The sequence below is a fragment of the Lissotriton vulgaris genome, chromosome 5, assembly GCF_964263255.1.
Source record: "Lissotriton vulgaris chromosome 5, aLisVul1.2, whole genome shotgun sequence".
In the NCBI taxonomy this organism is placed as follows: Eukaryota; Metazoa; Chordata; class Amphibia; order Caudata; family Salamandridae; genus Lissotriton; species Lissotriton vulgaris.
In genome coordinates, this window is record NC_141693.1 from 739,548,441 (window position 1) to 739,565,152 (window position 16,712).

Consider the following 16,712-nt stretch of genomic DNA (forward strand, 5'->3'; position numbering starts at 1 on the left):
GACGTTTGGATGACGGGTTAAATAGATTTGGATGAGATGCTTTTTAGCAGCAAAGAGAACGGAGACTTATGTAAAGTGTGTACATGAGAATTCCAAAGTACAGGATAAAGAACAAAGAGGGAAAATGCAAATGCTGAGTCCAATGCAATACCATATAATTGATTGAATATATTGGAAGATCTGAAGGAGTGAGGGCTAGTGTGCGCTGATTTTATAGATGTGAATTTATCAACTTTCACACTGCCACTTGATGGTAGAGATGAGCATGATAGGTGGGAGTAGGAGCTATCAAGAAACAAGACAGAGAAAGACAAGAGCAAGGCTTATGTGTCAGTCAGAGAACACTCAAGACCAATGAACACACTATTTTGCTCTAGAGTGTGGCAATGACTGGTCTCTGTGCAGTGAAGTCAATGCCACATGCGTTGATCTGCCAACTCTCTATGCAAGTGAACGAGCCACCAGGATCAATGGTATATGTCACAAAAATTATTTTTCAAATAAACAAGAAAGGTGCATTTGGCTCACATTTAGCTGCCTGCAATAGGTTACGGACATGAATGGCCCCTGACAGTGCATCATGCAGAGCAGATGGACAAGCAGCACAGCAATATGATCACGGAGAGTTGAATCCCTTCCTTGTGGTGGAAAATTATTTGGAAACCTTCAAATTAGATGATGAAGCTATTGATGGAGAATTGTCAGATATAATTCAGATCCCCTTTGACGTGCAACTCAATTTAACAATGCAACTCGATGAGCCAGGGGACATCCTGAGGAAATCCGGAACCACAATGTATGAAATCCAATATCTGACCATCTCCGCTAAAGCATAGGTTTCCATATATTCTAAGTGTGACACCTTCAGTCTGTGACCTATGTATTTGATAGTGTGTATTCCTGCTTTGGCTATAGAGGAACAGGTTTAAAAACATACCATGCAGGGCTCCAGCAGCATCGGTATTGGAAATCAGTACTGAGGTGCATGATTTACATTTACAAGAGTGCTCTGGATGAAGTTTTCATATTTGTAATAGCAAATGGCATTTTCCCCATTTCCAAACATACTGGTGATGAAAAACAAAACTGCACATGGAAGCGTCTCGCTCCTCTAATAGCAAGTATGATGCATGGTAAAACTGTGGTACATCAGAAGACCTGTGTGTGGAGATGGGGTTTCAAAAACAGTGGCGCTTCTAATAACAAGCTTTGGTAAAGCCAACAGGTCACACTGTTGTGTTTCGATTTAGATACCCATACATAGGTTTCCCAAATCATGCCCTTGTATCGGCACAACTCACATTGACCTTATTTAGGCATGGAATCCCAGTCCTTATTTAGGCATAAGCCATGCTATCCAAATACAGGCATGGTCACCTACATCTGCCTATCCCACACCACAACGAGTTCTTAGAAACCAGACCTTTAAGCCATTGGGACATTCCCTGCTTGGATTATTGATTTCTCCAAGAACTCATTGATTATGCACCAACAACTATTCCTTAGGGGTTCATTCATGAAATCTTCCTCTGCTTGACTTTACGTCAATGCTAGCATTCCTAAGTACCGTCCAGGTATAAATATACCTTCACTTACTATGGCAAACCACGGCTCAGCTACACAGCTCGATACAGCTCGCCACAGCAAGTTCGGAAGGAATTAGAGCCCCCGCCTGACGCACTGACAAGACGCTGCCATCCTACTCGCAGAGAATCCAGCTTCCAGTGTCCTGACTCCCTTCGCGGGATGTTAGGGATTGAGATCCGGAAAGAGATTCCCACCTCTCTCATTCTAAGGTATGGAGCAGACTAGAAACTAGAGGGACTCTTGGCAATACAAACTATAGCTTACCATACTATAGAAAACAGCACCTACTTCTTACCTCGTACTACACTTAGGTTAGGTACACCGGGGTAGAACTATTTAGAAGCCCCAGATGAGTATTCACATTTTTAGCTTGTGTTATTTATGTATGTATATATTAATATATGTCATAGCTAAAAGACCATGCTATTGTAGTATTATTTGTTCTTACTGCTCACTCTGTACTTCTTATATTTCGCATACTGTCTTGCGCTTGTAACAGCTCATATCTCTTGCACGAGAAATAAGACTGTTCAATAAATCCTTTTAATAAATCTATTTTTGTGTAACTCTGAGGAAACTAAGCATGCACGATTGACTGAATGAAACTTATCTATTGTTTCCACGATTCTGAGAACTGTTCCGAAGGGAAACAAAGTGTCATGTTTATGCGGTTGTCAGAAACTACTCCCTTCTTGTTTATTCGAGAAGTTTCTAGGGACCTCTGAGTTAGCTGGCACACAAGTAATCAAGTTTAATTTACTCAATAGGAGCATACTGACCTTAGTCCTATGCAAAAACTATAGTGTATATTATTGCAATGCACAGAGCCCATAAGGGAAATAGGAACTACACTACAACACTTTCATTTTAGTTAGAAGCCAGACCTAATGTTTTTGCCAAAGCTGTGGCCACTCTTCATTTCTATTTCACCAGTGGCTGGTCTGTAAAGTACAGTAGTGAGTATACACACAATATAAAGGTAATAATGAAGTTCTATATGTGTGACAAGGCCTTGAAGGTCTGTGGCATAGAACTGTAAGCCCACAATTCATTGCAATATGGAACGTCTCAGTGTGTGAAGGCATACACTGGTCAGTAGCATAGAGCCCTGAAAGCAACATACATGTCTCATAAGAAATCTCTGAGTGGCAGGGTCGAGACTGGTCTTTATCACAGAGATGTACACAAAATATAGGTAATATGAAAACTCTCATCATGGCACTACCTACATGTGTCTGTAGCATAGAGCAGTGTCCAGTGCATACAACGCATAGATAATAAAATAGACCATCTGTAGGCGACAGGCCCTAGAGACATCTGTAATATAGGATAGTGAGGATGCAATCCACAGGTAATATGGAAGCTTTCAGCAGTACAGAGCCTATGCTGATAATCTGAATACACAACAACTGGGCCTTTGCTGGGTTGTTGTATAAAGATGTAAAGACAAGCAAACAGAATCTGAGAAGCAGGATCTTGGCAGTAGTATGGAAGAAATTCATGCACACAAATCAAGAATACTACCCCGTAGAAAACATATGTACCTGTACTTCTTTCAGTACATAAGGAAACAGCAGCATTCTTAACAGAGATGCATTATGACCAATGATGGAGGATTGGCGCTTCTCAGCAGAAAGCATGCACTCTGCATCTGCACCTCCAACTCTCCATTTCAGGCACTGGGGTGGTGAAGCACCGGTAGTATGTCAGGTGATGCTCCCTGGTCTGTGCTGATCAACAAAGGGTGACAATCAAATATAAAACACCTCTTCAACCAGGGTACCATTATCCCTTCAAGTATGAGCGATTGGATTCCATCCGTAGCCGCAAAGACACACTCTTAACCCATCTCCTTATATTGCATCCTCAGTACCTGCTGAAAAATAAGTTTCATGGACCGAGATATCATAAGGTTTCGGTTTTCAGATCATCTTGTTGGGCAATAAATATATCAGCTTACAATGCCTTTGTGGTCAATCAAACGGACCGATTATATTAAACATTAAACACCATTCTCAACTTTAATGGCATCGAAGGCGGCTGAGACTGACATATGTTGCATGCAGCACCGCACTGCAGAAACAAATGAGGGTCTTTTGGTGCTGCAGCACAGCTACCACATTTGCAGAGCCTGGGCCCTCGTGCAGCAGGTGGACAGACTTCTCTTTCACTCCAGGGGCCTGTATATACACATTTGTTTGTGCTACTGCTACCAAAGCAGCCTGCTGCTCCCAGTAGGAGACAGCTGCAGTGTCATGTAAAGAAACTACCAGCACATTCCTAAGCCCTGCGGCAGCTCTTCTAGCATCCACACTTTCTTGGGTACGGACGCCTTTCTGGGCAAGCTTGTGTCGGCTGCTTGTAAAGGAGGGAGCGTGAGGTCAAAGTTCAGCAGCAGCGCTAAAACAGCAGATGGGCTCAGGCCTTTGGGCACCTGTGAGCTCCACTGTAAACACAAACTGAGAAGTAATCATAGTATTGACCAGTGTGTCGTCAGTAGGGCACTGGGTTTTTTCTCTGGATCGCTGGCGGTGATGAGGGGGAGGGGTGGATTCACAATGGAAAAAGAAAATGTAAAGAAAACAAGTGGCGTGAGGGAGAAGCGAGGGTGGGACAACAAGGAGTGTACGATTGGCATGCATGTGGAAGTTGAACCAGCGCATGAAGGACAGCACAAGAGAGCACACGCACTCTCATGAGAGTGCTTGCAGAAAAAAGGAATATGCTACTTACCAGTATGCATCTGTTCTTGGCATAGAGGGCTGCAGAGTGGTACATTATGAATAGATCGCCATCTGGTGTTGGGCTCGGATGATTGCACTTTGTTTTTCTCTTGGAGAGTCTTTTGTCTCTTGGTGACTCCTCCCTTAGTTGGTAGTGCGCATGGGCATCGGCTCCATCCTTAGATTGTTTTGCCATAGTAGAGTTAGATGGAGTAGTATAGTAGAATACAGATAAGAGTGCCCATGTAAGTGTATCTAAATAAGATAATGTTGGAACAGACACAGGTTTCCGGGGAGGCTGGGAGGGCATGTACCACTCTGCAGCCCTCTATGCCAAGAACAGATGCATACTGGTAAGTAGCATATTCCGTTCGAGGCATATGGGCTGCAGATGGTACATTATGAATAGACTATATAGCAGTTCTCTCCCTAGCGGTGGTCGCCCGTGTCTGTTGCAACTGTCTGAAACAATGTTTTTAATACTGCTTGTCCCACTCTAGCTTGTTGTGTTGTGTGCACATCTACACAATAGTGTTTTGTGAAGGTGTGCGGTGTAACCCAGGTAGCCGCTTTGCATATGTCATCTAGTGGAATGTTTCCCAGAAATGCCATAGATGCTCCTAGTTTACGTGTAGAGTGAGCTCTAGGAGGAACAGTTAATGTTCTCTTTGCCTTTAAGTAGCATATTTGAATGCATTTTACAATCCATCTGGCAATGCCCGCTTTGGAGATGGGATTGCCTTTATGTGTGGGAGAAAACGCAACAAATAGCTGTTTTGTCTTTCTGAAAGTTTGTGTTCTTTCTATATAGTACAATATTGCCCTTCTAACATCCAGTGTATGTAGGGCTCTTTCAGCTACTGTTTGTGGTTTTGGAAAGAAAACCGGTAATTCCACTGACTGATTGATGTGGAATGCTGAAATAACCTTCGGTAAGAATTTTGGGTTTGTTCTAAGAACCACTTTATTTTGGTGTAGCTGCATAAATGGTTCTTGAATCGTAAAAGCCTGCAGTTCACTTACTCTTCTAAGTGACGCGATAGCTATGAGGAAGGCTACCTTCCATGTGAGGAATTGTATTTCACACCTATGCATAGGTTCAAATGGTGGCCCCATTAGTCTGGTAAGCACTATGTTGAGATTCCAGACTGGGGAAGGTGGTCTTCTTGGTGGAATGACTCTTTTGAGTCCTTCCATGAAAGCTTTAATTGCTGGTACTTTGAACAGTGACAGATGTTGTCTGTTTTGTAGGTATGCCGCTATGGCTGCCAGATGAACTCTGATAGATGTATATGCTAGGTTACATTGCTGTAAGTGTAACAAATAGCAAATGATTTGTTTAGTGGATGCGTCCAGAGGGTTGATGTGCTTACTGTTACAGTGTATAGCAAACCTCTTCCATTTTGCTGCATAGCATGCTCTGGTGGTAGGACGTCTTGCTTGTTTAATGATTTCCATGCATTCTGGTGGTAAATCTAAATACCCAAACTCTATGACCTCAGGAGCCAGATCGCTAGGTTCAGTTGTTTGGGATCTGGGTGCATTATTTCTCCATGGTTCTGTGTAAGATGCATGGGTAATAATCTTAGCTTTTGATGTGGTACTTGTGAGAGTTGTAGCAGCGTGGTGAACCACGGCTGTCTTGCCCACGTGGGTGCCACTAGTATCATTGTCATTGAATGTTGCTGCAGTTTTCGAACCAGTAATGGAATTAGTGGTAGAGGAGGGAACGCGTAAGCAAATCTGTTGGACCAATTTATCCACAGTGCATTGCCCTGGGACCTTTGGTGTGGGTACCTGGATGCGAATTCTTTGCATTTTGCGTTCTGATGATTGGCAAACAGATCTATCTCTGGTTGCCCCCATTTTTGGAAGAATGGCTGTAGTATTTGGTCGTGCAGCTCCCATTCGTGTACTTGTTCTGACTGTCTGCTTAGGATGTCTGCTATTTGGTTTTGAACTCCTGGTAGGTGTTCCGCTAACAGGTAGATCTTTTGAGGAATGGCCCATCTCCATATGTCCTGTGCTAGTCTGGACAGTTGGAGAGAGTGTGTCCCCATCTGTTTTTGAATATAATACATTGCAGTCATGTTGTCTGTTCTGATCAGGACTGCTTTGTCTGTTATTTGCATTTGGAAAGCTTTTAGTGCTAGAAATATTGCTAATAGCTCTAGGTAGTTGATGTGCAGTTTCTTTTGCTGCACACTCCACTTCCCCTGTACTGTGTATCTGTTCATATGCGCTCCCCATCCGGAGAGCGATGCGTCCGCTGTTATTATCACTTGTGGAATTGGCTCTAGGAACGACCGTCCCTTGGAAATGTTTTCTGTGTTCCACCACTTCAGAGAGCGATACGTCCGGTCGTCTACCAACACCAGATCTGTAATCTGACCTTGAGCCTGATTCCACTGTGTCGCTAGACACTCTTGTAGTGGGCGCATTTGTAGTCTGGCATGTGGTATTAGCAGTATGCAGGAGGACATCATGCCTAATAGTTGCATAAACACTCGTGCTGGTAGTGAGTGTTGTGGTTGAAATCTTTGTATTAACCCGACCATTGTCTGTACTCTGATTGGGTTGGGGTATGCTATTGCCTTTTCTGTGTCTACTGTAGCCCCCAGGTATTGCTGAATCTGGTTTGGTTGCAGGTGTGATTTTTTGTAGTTCACCGTGAACCCTAGGTGGTGCAGCAATTGAATTGTCTTCTGTGTGTTGTGAAGACATTCTTCCTTTGACTTGGCCTTTATTAGCCAATCGTCCAAGTATGGGAAGACATGTATTTGTTGTCTTCTCAGGTGTGCTGCCACCACAGCTAGGCATTTTGTGAAAACTCTCGGTGCTGTTGTGACACCGAATGGAAGGACTTTGAACTGATAGTGTTGTCCTTCTAACACAAACCTTAGGTATTTTCTGTGGGCTTTGTGAATTGGGATATGAAAGTAAGCGTCTTTTAGATCCAGTGTAGAAAGAAAGTCCCCTTTCTTCAGTAAAGGGAGTACTTGTTGGAGCGTGACCATGTGGAAGTGTTCCGAATTTATGTAAGCATTGAGAGGTCTGAGGTCTAATATTGGTCGTAGGGACCCGTCCTTTTTGGGGATCAGGAAGTATAGAGAGTATACTCCTGTGCCCTGTTGATCTTTTGGGACCTTCTCTATTGCATGCTTTTGTAGAAGTGCTAGCACTTCTTCTCTTAACAATGTCAGATGATCCTGACTCATTGGACGCTGTTTGGGGGGGATGTTTGGTGGGGTATCTGTGAGTTCTAGGCAATAACCATGTTGGATAATTTGTCTCACCCACTTGTCTGACGTGATGTTTTCCCAGACAGGTAGGAACTGTGATAGACGTCCCCCGACCGGTGTTATGTGGTCTGGGGGGAGTTCTATGAAGTCACTGTTTTGGTGTTGAGGCGTTGCGGTTATTATTATTTCCGCGGCCTCTTCCCTTATTGTTGTTACCTCTGTAACTGCCTCTTGAATTACCTCTGGGTGATGTTGGTGTGAAAGATGTGGATTGCTGATTCGTTCCTGTGTTCTTTGAGCCCCCTCTATAGGTGGATCTACGAAAGGAACCTCTGTGTGTTGGCTGTTGCAATGCTCCCATTGACTTAGCCGTTTCCGTATCTTTCTTCATTTTCTCTAATGTCTCGTCTGTGCTTGAACCAAACAATGTCTTCTGATCAAATGGTTTGTTCAGTAGGGCTGTTTGTACCTCTTGTTTGAATCCTGAGATTCTAAGCCATGCGTGCCTTCTTAGCATGACACTAGTGTTAATCGATCTTGCTGCAGTGTCTGCTGCGTCTAATGCACATTTAATGGAAGTATTTGTTATTATTTTACCTTCCTGTATTAATTGGTCTGCCTTCTTCTGATGTTCTTTTGGGAGATGTGTAAGAAGTTTTTCTAACTCATCGTAATGTGCCCTGTCGTAACGTGCGAGTAGTGCTTGTGTATTGGCTATACGCCAGCTATTCGCTGCCTGTGATGCTACTCTTTTACCTGATGCATCTATTAACTTTGACTCTTTATCTGGTGGAGGAGCCTCTCCTGTAGATAATGAGTTTGCTCTTTTACGAGCGTTTGAGACCACCAGCGAGTCTAGCGGTACATGCCCTCTAATAAATATTGGGTCCTTTGGAGCCGCTTTGTATTTTTTATCAATTCTTGGGTTTAACACCCTGGCTCTCACTGGGTTTTCGAATATCTCATCTGTGTGAGTAAGAAGACCTTTCAACATAGGAAGAGTACCTGATGTTCTCTGTGCATTAGGTAGAGTCTCTAACAAGAAATCCTCTATTTGAGGTTCTGTATGTATATCTACCTTATGGTATTTTGCTGCCCTATTAATGAGCTGCACAAAACCTGTGTTATCATCAGGTGGTGAAGGCTTTGAGGGATATAGCTCTGGGTCGTTGTCCTCATCTGACCCTACATCATAATTTTCCCATGGATCCTCCTCATCTGGGATAGTTTCGTCATCCCCTTGAGGTTCTCCCTCCCCTAGATCACTGTCTACATCTGACTGAGGTGTAGCTGGTCTTGGTGTGGAAGGTGTAGGAATATTTGGCCTATTGTGAGGAATAGGAGAAGAGGGTGTTACTCTAGGACGAGGAGAAGCAGGAGGAGTTATATTCGTCCCCATTGTTCTCTTTTTTGAAGGAAGAGGTTTATCTTCTGACTGTTCACTCTTTCTCTTCTTCGTGACCACTTTCCCAGTTTGTGGATCAATAAACAAGATCTTTTGTTTGGGATCTGTCTGTTGCTCCTGAATCGGTACCGAGGGTCCTGGTTCCGAAAGGTGCTTTTGTTTTCGATCGTCAGATCTTGTTGTTTTCGACACCGAATGTTTGCTCGATTCCGACTTTCTTGGTATCGAGTGTCTCTTGGGCGATAAGTCATATTTATGTTTCGACATGGAATGTTTCGATCCCGAGCTCTCCTTTGTATGTAGCCTCGGTGCCGAAGTCGATGTCGCCCTTTTCTCGGATCCGACATGGTGGGAGTCCGAGTGTTTCGGTTTCAGTTTCGGTTTCGTTGCCGGGCCCGAGGGCGGGGCGTCGGAAACTTTTTTCAGCGGTTTGACCGGGCCCGAGGGCGGGGTCGTTACCGCACGGGGTCGGTTTTTCGGTAAGGGGACGTCGTCACTCACGGTTTGTTGCTCGATGAGTTCTTCAACCTCCGACTGGTCCCCTTCCGACCCCGACTGGTCCTCTTCTTCCTCGATTTGTTCGTCTCCGAACAGCTCCGGGATCGCTTCCGCCTGCATTCTGGAAACCTCGTGTCTTCGAGCTCGACGATTTCTAATCGTTAGCTTGGAGGAGAATGCTGCGCAGGCTTCGCAGTCCCTGGATTCGTGTTCAGGCGATAGACAGAGGTTGCACACCTCGTGTAGGTCCTTGTGTGGGAACTTAGCACCACACGTTGGACATTTTTTGAATGGAGTCTTTTCCATGGACTCCGGGCTTGACTGCGTCGAGAAAGGCCTCCTGTTCTTCGACGTAGATCCAAGTTTTTCTCTTCTATTTTGAATTTGTAACGCGTCGGAATGGAAATGAACGCGTTCGAATAACAATACCGTCGAATTGGAAAGGGAATACGCGCCGAAAATCCCTTTCTTGTGAAGTTGATCTGGAGCGTCTCGATCTTCATCCGAACCCGATGGCGGAAAAAAAACAATCTAAGGATGGAGCCGATGCCCATGCGCACTACCAACTAAGGGAGGAGTCACCAAGAGACAAAAGACTTTCCAAGAGAAAAACAAAGTGCAATCATCCGAGCCCAACACCAGATGGCGATCTATTCATAATGTACCATCTGCAGCCCATATGCCTCGAACATAGTAGTTTTCAAAAACTGAGCATTAGAAGCATACAAGTCAAAGGGATGGTAAAGAGGCTGTGCTTCAGGGGTGGCAAAACCACCAGAGGAGGAAGGAAACCATCAAATAAGAAAGAAGAAAATGAGAGTGACAATAATGCCAACCAATAACAACCTATGGGTGGCTCTAAAGTTACTTTAAGATCTTGACATGCCCACAATATATCTTTTTCAGACAGCTGATGCTCCCAATAAGCTGGGCCTATAAATTGAAGTGCATCAGCAGAACTTCCGAGTAAATGTCTGTGTCGGAAAAGCTGGCATGAGGCCTATGGAAAAGAGGCCTCACCGTACACTGGTGGTAGGAGAAAAATAATGAGAAATGCAGGTCAAGTAATGTGATAAGGGATACATTGGAAAAAGAAGGAGCAAAAGTAACATGAGAGTCGGGGGAGGAAGAGACACTAGTCAGAGGAGGAAGACAAGACCGCCTCTGCATGTATTCAGCACAGGTGCTAACCCTGCCGGTGGGAAATGTGATTCTCACATCCAAAATAGTGTTCTCAAAGCACCTGCATCCTGTATGTGTAATAGGCAGTTGAGCAAAGTGTATGCATTGGATAAGCAGGACCGCAGATTATCAGTTGTATGCCCAATTGTGAAGCAAGTAGAAACAATTATATTGAAACAAATGGATGTAGACATTTGGCTCAGCTTTTTTCTTGAAGTGCCACACAGGGTCACATATCAGACCTGGAAATGGCACTCATACACTACAAGCATGGAAATATTGTACACAAGCAAACTGGCAACTTGCCAGCTCTGCACACTTGCCATCTTGGCTCCATGGTATCTGCTTAAGTAGATGGTAGCTGGGCCCTACCAACAGCCATGCGAACCTGGCTGCCATGGACATGGGAGTCAGGTTCACCAAATTATTGGTACGTGCCATGCCGTGTCATATGAGCTCTAATGAGGGCAGATGCCATGTGTGGCATGCACATAATTCTAGGATCTATTTCCAACTGAAAAGACTAGGGAATGTCTCTTGCACAACCCACTCATTATATATTTTCTATTGCACCAAAAAAACAGTTCCGACACACAGAAATCAGGAAACAAATCCTATCAAATATAAGTTGGGCTACTTGACAGGAAATACACAGACATCAGCACTACAAAGGCTGATTTCACAAGTTATACTAGCTTTTTTTTTATATATAGATGGATCTCGTAGTAATTTAAAAGTTTATGGGCCTGATTCAAATTTGAAGGTCCTGTGATAACAGTTAATATTGCATACTGTTATTGTCTGCTAAATCCGCACCTGTTCCAAATGGGAACTTACCATGTGGGACTGGTTTTTCCAATCGTAAAACTGCAGTGAATTCCTAATGTGAGGAGGCGGTAAATGCTTGTGTGAACTTGTGAGTGGGGAGACTGATGGGGCGGGAAGTATGAGTGATGTGTGGATGAATGAGAGAGAGACATGGGGAAGGGTTTTATTCCAGCAGAGGTGGGAACATTGTATGCTCTCTTGCAAAAAAGAAGGGGAATGAAACTTATCTGCTGCCAAACTCTAATGAGATTTGGGTATGGTTCTTCCACACACAGAAAAACTGGATGACAAAAATCTACCCACTCTTAACCAGGCAGTGGGTAGGTTATAATTTAATGTAATGAAGGAGATGTTAAGGAATAAAAAGACTGGTTTAACAAGTTATGCCATCATTCTTTATGGATATCATCACCCTAATACAACCTAATAAGAGTCATGTCAAACACATGTCTATGTGATTCACAAAAAGTGTGCGCTCCATGGTGCATTTCCTTAGTTTTACATCCAGGGATCTCAGATGTTTGAGCTCATGTTCCGTTTTAATAGTGCTCTGAAGCCTGTTTCTTGTGTAAGCGCAAAACAAAAACAACATTTATTATCACTCACAGAAAACCATGAACAACTTTTTAAAATAAGGGTACAAACTGAAAAGTCACATCATATACATCTCTTCCACTCGGAGGGTACTCCCTATTTTCAGTGTCGAAGTGATGGTTTAAATGGGCTATCAAATAAACAAAATAACCATAGTTCTCTTAGCCCGCTTAGGCATCATTAACAATCAACAACAATAAGCCTTCTAGACCGTTGCCTAGTTTGATGATGTCAGCTGAGGTTTTGAGCTCTGTAGTGACATCATGCATTGCCCCTTTAGAAGAAAGGAGAGGTAAAGTTGGGTGGTATTTTTGAAAGCATAGAGATTACAGAGAGATGAAGAAGATCTCCTCTTTTGATGCAGTGTCCATCAGCACTATACAGAGTACCGAGGGGGCAATGAAAGTTGATTGCCCCCATCAGATTGGCATCTCTAATCCACCACCAAAGGTCCTCAGCTGTCTTATCCAAGATGCTGAATCTGCCTGAAAGGCATTAATAGTGCTGGGACCCCAGCAACCCACAGATTCCATAAAAGGGAATGCATATGCAAACAGGTGTGAGGCACCAACAGTTTGAAGGATGCCATGCCCCCCCCCCCCACCCCCCCAAAGCACCATCAGTAACATCACACATCAAAACTGGACCACAAGATCTTGTGCAAAACATTAGAATAATAACATAAATGTCCCAGACTCATTAGGGCTAATGTCTCAGAACAGCCCCAATAAAATGAATCCTCTGCAGTGGCAGGAGAAGAGATCTGGGATAGGTGGTGAAGAACTCAGGGTGGCGAGAAACAACATCATTGTCTGCTGGTGGCCCGACATTAGGTAGAGCAAGCAGCCAGCTGTCAAGGTGCATGAAAAAGAGTATCTACAATCTACAAATATGTGCCTCAACCACTAACATGGCGATACAAAAGGGGACGAATGACGGAGCATTTGAGCAAATCAAACACTCACCCCCAGTCAACTGATCTGGGTTTAATCCATCACCATTCTTTAGCTCACTCAGCCACCCCAGTTCAGTCATATGCAAATCAGTCTGACCCTGTGCCTCATGGGAACAGGCCAGCACGACCTGCCAAGCCATGTCTTCCCTGGACTGGAAACAAGCATCCTGGGCCCGGTTTCGGATTCATAATCCTCATCAGCCAAGCTATCTTGAATCCAGTGGCCAAGTGAGCAAGGGACTCACGTCTGAGTATACCACCACTAACATGACAATTGAAAAGACCTGAGAGGCTGATTTAAATCCAAAAAGAAGTAGGGTGAATTGGGAAAAGTCTGACCACACACACCAAAGCGGAGGTACTTTCTCAGGACCAGGACATGAATGCATGTGTCCTTTGGGTCCAGGGACAACATCCAGTCTTCGGAATCAAAGGCCTGCAATACCTGATCAAGTGGTACAAATTTGAACTTCTACTTGAGGAAGGAATTCAAGCGTGTCTGAGGTCTAGAATCAGTCTTATTGCCACAGGTTTTTTGTGGATCAGAAAGTACGGGGAGAGGTAGGGAACAATTAGGATTTGCCTTACTCGTGGAGGCAGAGTGGAAATTGTTTTGACCAATCATTCAGGAGCAAGTCAGTTAGGGTATCATTCAAGGCAAAAAGTGCCCACAATTGTAATGGCCCAGGCTGCAAAATATCAATGAGGATGTAAGCCTTAGTCTGTTGTGACAACAGAAGTCATTCCAGGAGTATGCAAGGGCCACAAAGCACTACTGCAAATGAGGCACTTTCCTTAGCAGAAGGCCCTAGGGGTGAAATCATGGCAGACTCAGAAGAGATATCAAAGTCAATGGCATTTTGTAGAGCAAGATAAAGATTAGCATCTGTATCAGGTGGAAGCAAATTATCTGCCTCCTTACAGTCATGCTCATCTTGTGGGACATGATAGAGACCTTAAATCCCAAACCCGTAAATATCCTGTTATCCTGAGGAAGTAGTTCTGCTGAGAAAGAAGTTTGGGAGGACTTATTACTGGTATTTCCCTTGGTAATCATGTACGTCAACATTTGGAAGCCTCCAGCTGAATGTGGTTCCGAATCAGGGGTTGGTGCCGATGACAGACCTGGAGTTGACCCTGCCAGATTCTGTAAACTAGTCTTTTCTCGTCTTCCGTAACCTGGTCTATGTTAGCACTGTAAATGGTGCCAGCATAAGACCTGAAGAAGGGGCCAATGTAATGGGAAACAGCTAACTTTGTTCATGTCAAACGGTACCCAGGAAGCGCCTGCCCCAGGAAGATCAGCTGGAGGCTCCAAGGAAGCCAGTGGAGCCAAAAGGCACACCAGGAAAATCTAGAGGAAACTTGCAAATTTGTGTTATTAAAGGCAGCAACCTGCTGCGGAGTCCATGTTAGTCTAGGGAACTCGATCAACCCAAGAGAATGCACTTTCCGCACAGTCAAGAAAGTGTAATTTTAATTTCACAGTGGTGCTTTTGCTAAAGGCATCTTCACCAGGAATATGTTTAATCTCTGTAAAGACAGGAAATTATTTCATAGGATAGAACCTATCTAAGCACGTGACATGGATTTTGAGAGGTTCAAACTACCAGAAACCGACACCGAAGGCAAAACCCAGTGTGAATACATACAAGTTAGTTTTGTAGCAGTGAAATTGATAAAGAAGTAATTATGTTAAGAAGACTAGGATTCTTTACATAGTTGTGTCTTTAAAGACATAATTGAATACCTTACCTTCTATGGATGTCCGACAGACAAGATGAGAGTAGGAGAAGTACAGTGGGGTGTCCAAGCGGAAATATGATTCAAGCACTCTCCTCACTTTATCCGTGGCATTGTAGTAAAGAAGTGCACTCTTCATAGGGACTCTTCTTTCCTGGCCCAACTAAAAGCAAACGTGTTAGTTAAACTTTAACAGCCATTAATGCATCTAAAAGCAATTCAGGGCCTAGAACCAGATATACCAGTTATTTACTTAGCTAAGCATAAGCTAACAAGCCTCTAATGAACTCTTCATTTAGTGTACTACAATGTAAGCCTTCGCTGACGAAGTCTCAAACCACCTAAATCAAGGCTGAAATATTATGTGCATATTATCTGCATCCCACCTACAGACCCACATACAGCTATTGCCATGAGTATCTTTCGTTCGAACACAAAGCAGAAAGCACTAGGATGCCATTTTCAAAATGTAGAGGACAAAGCAGACCGCAGACGGGACATATAAGCTAGTCTCTGGATGAGTTGCATTACATACAAACATCCTCTCCAAAAGAGTTTCCATATCTGGAGTTTCCGTTATGAAGAACTCCCTTAGAAATTAGGCAATTGAGATGTAGAGTAAGTCAAGTAAACAACATGAAGTGATCAGTAAGAAAGTTAGCAATGAACACATTCTCCTTGCTGCAATCTTTGCTTCCAGGTGGAGCTTCCTGGGAGATAGGAGGCACTTTATCCCCCTCCTTCCTATTACCCCTTTATCTGGAAATGTCAAAATGTAGTATATCAAAACCACAAAGTATGGCAGGAATGCAGCATTTCCCATCAACTGTTAGGATGTATTGGCTCTCCGGGACCTTAAATATACAAAAAGTCTAAGGTATCGAAAGCCAAAATGTTTTAATTGTAAAGGTCACCCTAATGAAGGCAGAGAGTATTGTTTCAAGTTACCTACCTTCGGTAATGCCGTATCTGGTAGAATATAAATCTGCTGGCTACCCAAACCGCAAGGCTGGTGGGTACCGCACCGTCATCCACGCAGAGGTTAGGAAGCTTGCGTGGCTCGGTGGTTGGGATAGGTTTTGCACAGTTGAAATCTCTGTTCATGGCCACGATAGGCAGCCTGGGGATGACATGGGGCAGCAGAGAGGCCCAAGGACTTGGCCATAACCCATGAGTCCTTAAATCACTCCAGCGCAGAATCTGTCTTGCATACGAGTGCCATTGAAGGGCATGTCCATAAGCGAAGCTAGGACATTCCCTCAGAATCCAGTCGCTCTCAGCCAGGCAAATCATCCGATTCACAGCAGACCCAACGCTGGGTTTGGAACAGGTTCCTAGAAGAGCGTCGGTAAGGGCCTCATTGAAAGCATGTAGGGGTTCTGAGGAGGAGCTCCTGTTTGCACCTCAGACAATAGATTAGTCTTGACAACCACCAAGGGCCGCTGAAGGTCAAGGACCTCAAATGCTCTGCACAACCCTGTAGCATAAGAAGCTCCCTCCTTTGTAGCAACGGAAGGGGGCGAAAGCATGCCTGGATCTGGAGAGGTATTTAGTCTGCTGGTAGCACCCAGTTCCTCACACCAGTCCATTTGAGGCTCGTATGGCTGGTATTCTAGAGGGCCCAGTGACCCCCTCCCACTCCTCCCCGAGGCTAGCCCATAGAAATATGGCTTAAACTCCAATATAGGACATGAAGGTCCTGCCAGCATTTGCTGCGGCGTCAGGTGTGGCGGTTATGGCTCTGTGTAGGATTAGGGGATGAAGATGGGGCTGGCGCTGCCGGTGGACTCCTGGGAGCACCGGCATCAGGACCGTATCGGGGAAGGTCGATGTGGTACGACTGGCACCAATACGGATCCATTATCGGATTTACAGGGACCCACTGGAGTCTGGGCCGGAGTCGCAGAGCTAGATAGCCCCCCCCTCAAGCCTGTTGGGCCTGAAGGGTACTCAAC

The 16,712-nt window shown here is 44.3% G+C and overlaps 1 protein-coding gene across 1 annotated transcript in view; it reads right to left on the reverse strand.

Moving 5' to 3' along the window:
- The window catches only part of P3H1 (prolyl 3-hydroxylase 1), a 227,291-nt gene that overhangs the window by 51,245 nt on the left and 159,334 nt on the right, over nucleotides 1–16,712 (reverse strand). Inside the window, exon 11 of the mRNA XM_086922172.1 lies at nucleotides 14,770–14,920. Within this exon, the coding sequence (XP_086778298.1) occupies nucleotides 14,770–14,920 (151 nt within the window). The remainder of the gene's footprint in view (nucleotides 1–14,769; nucleotides 14,921–16,712) is intronic.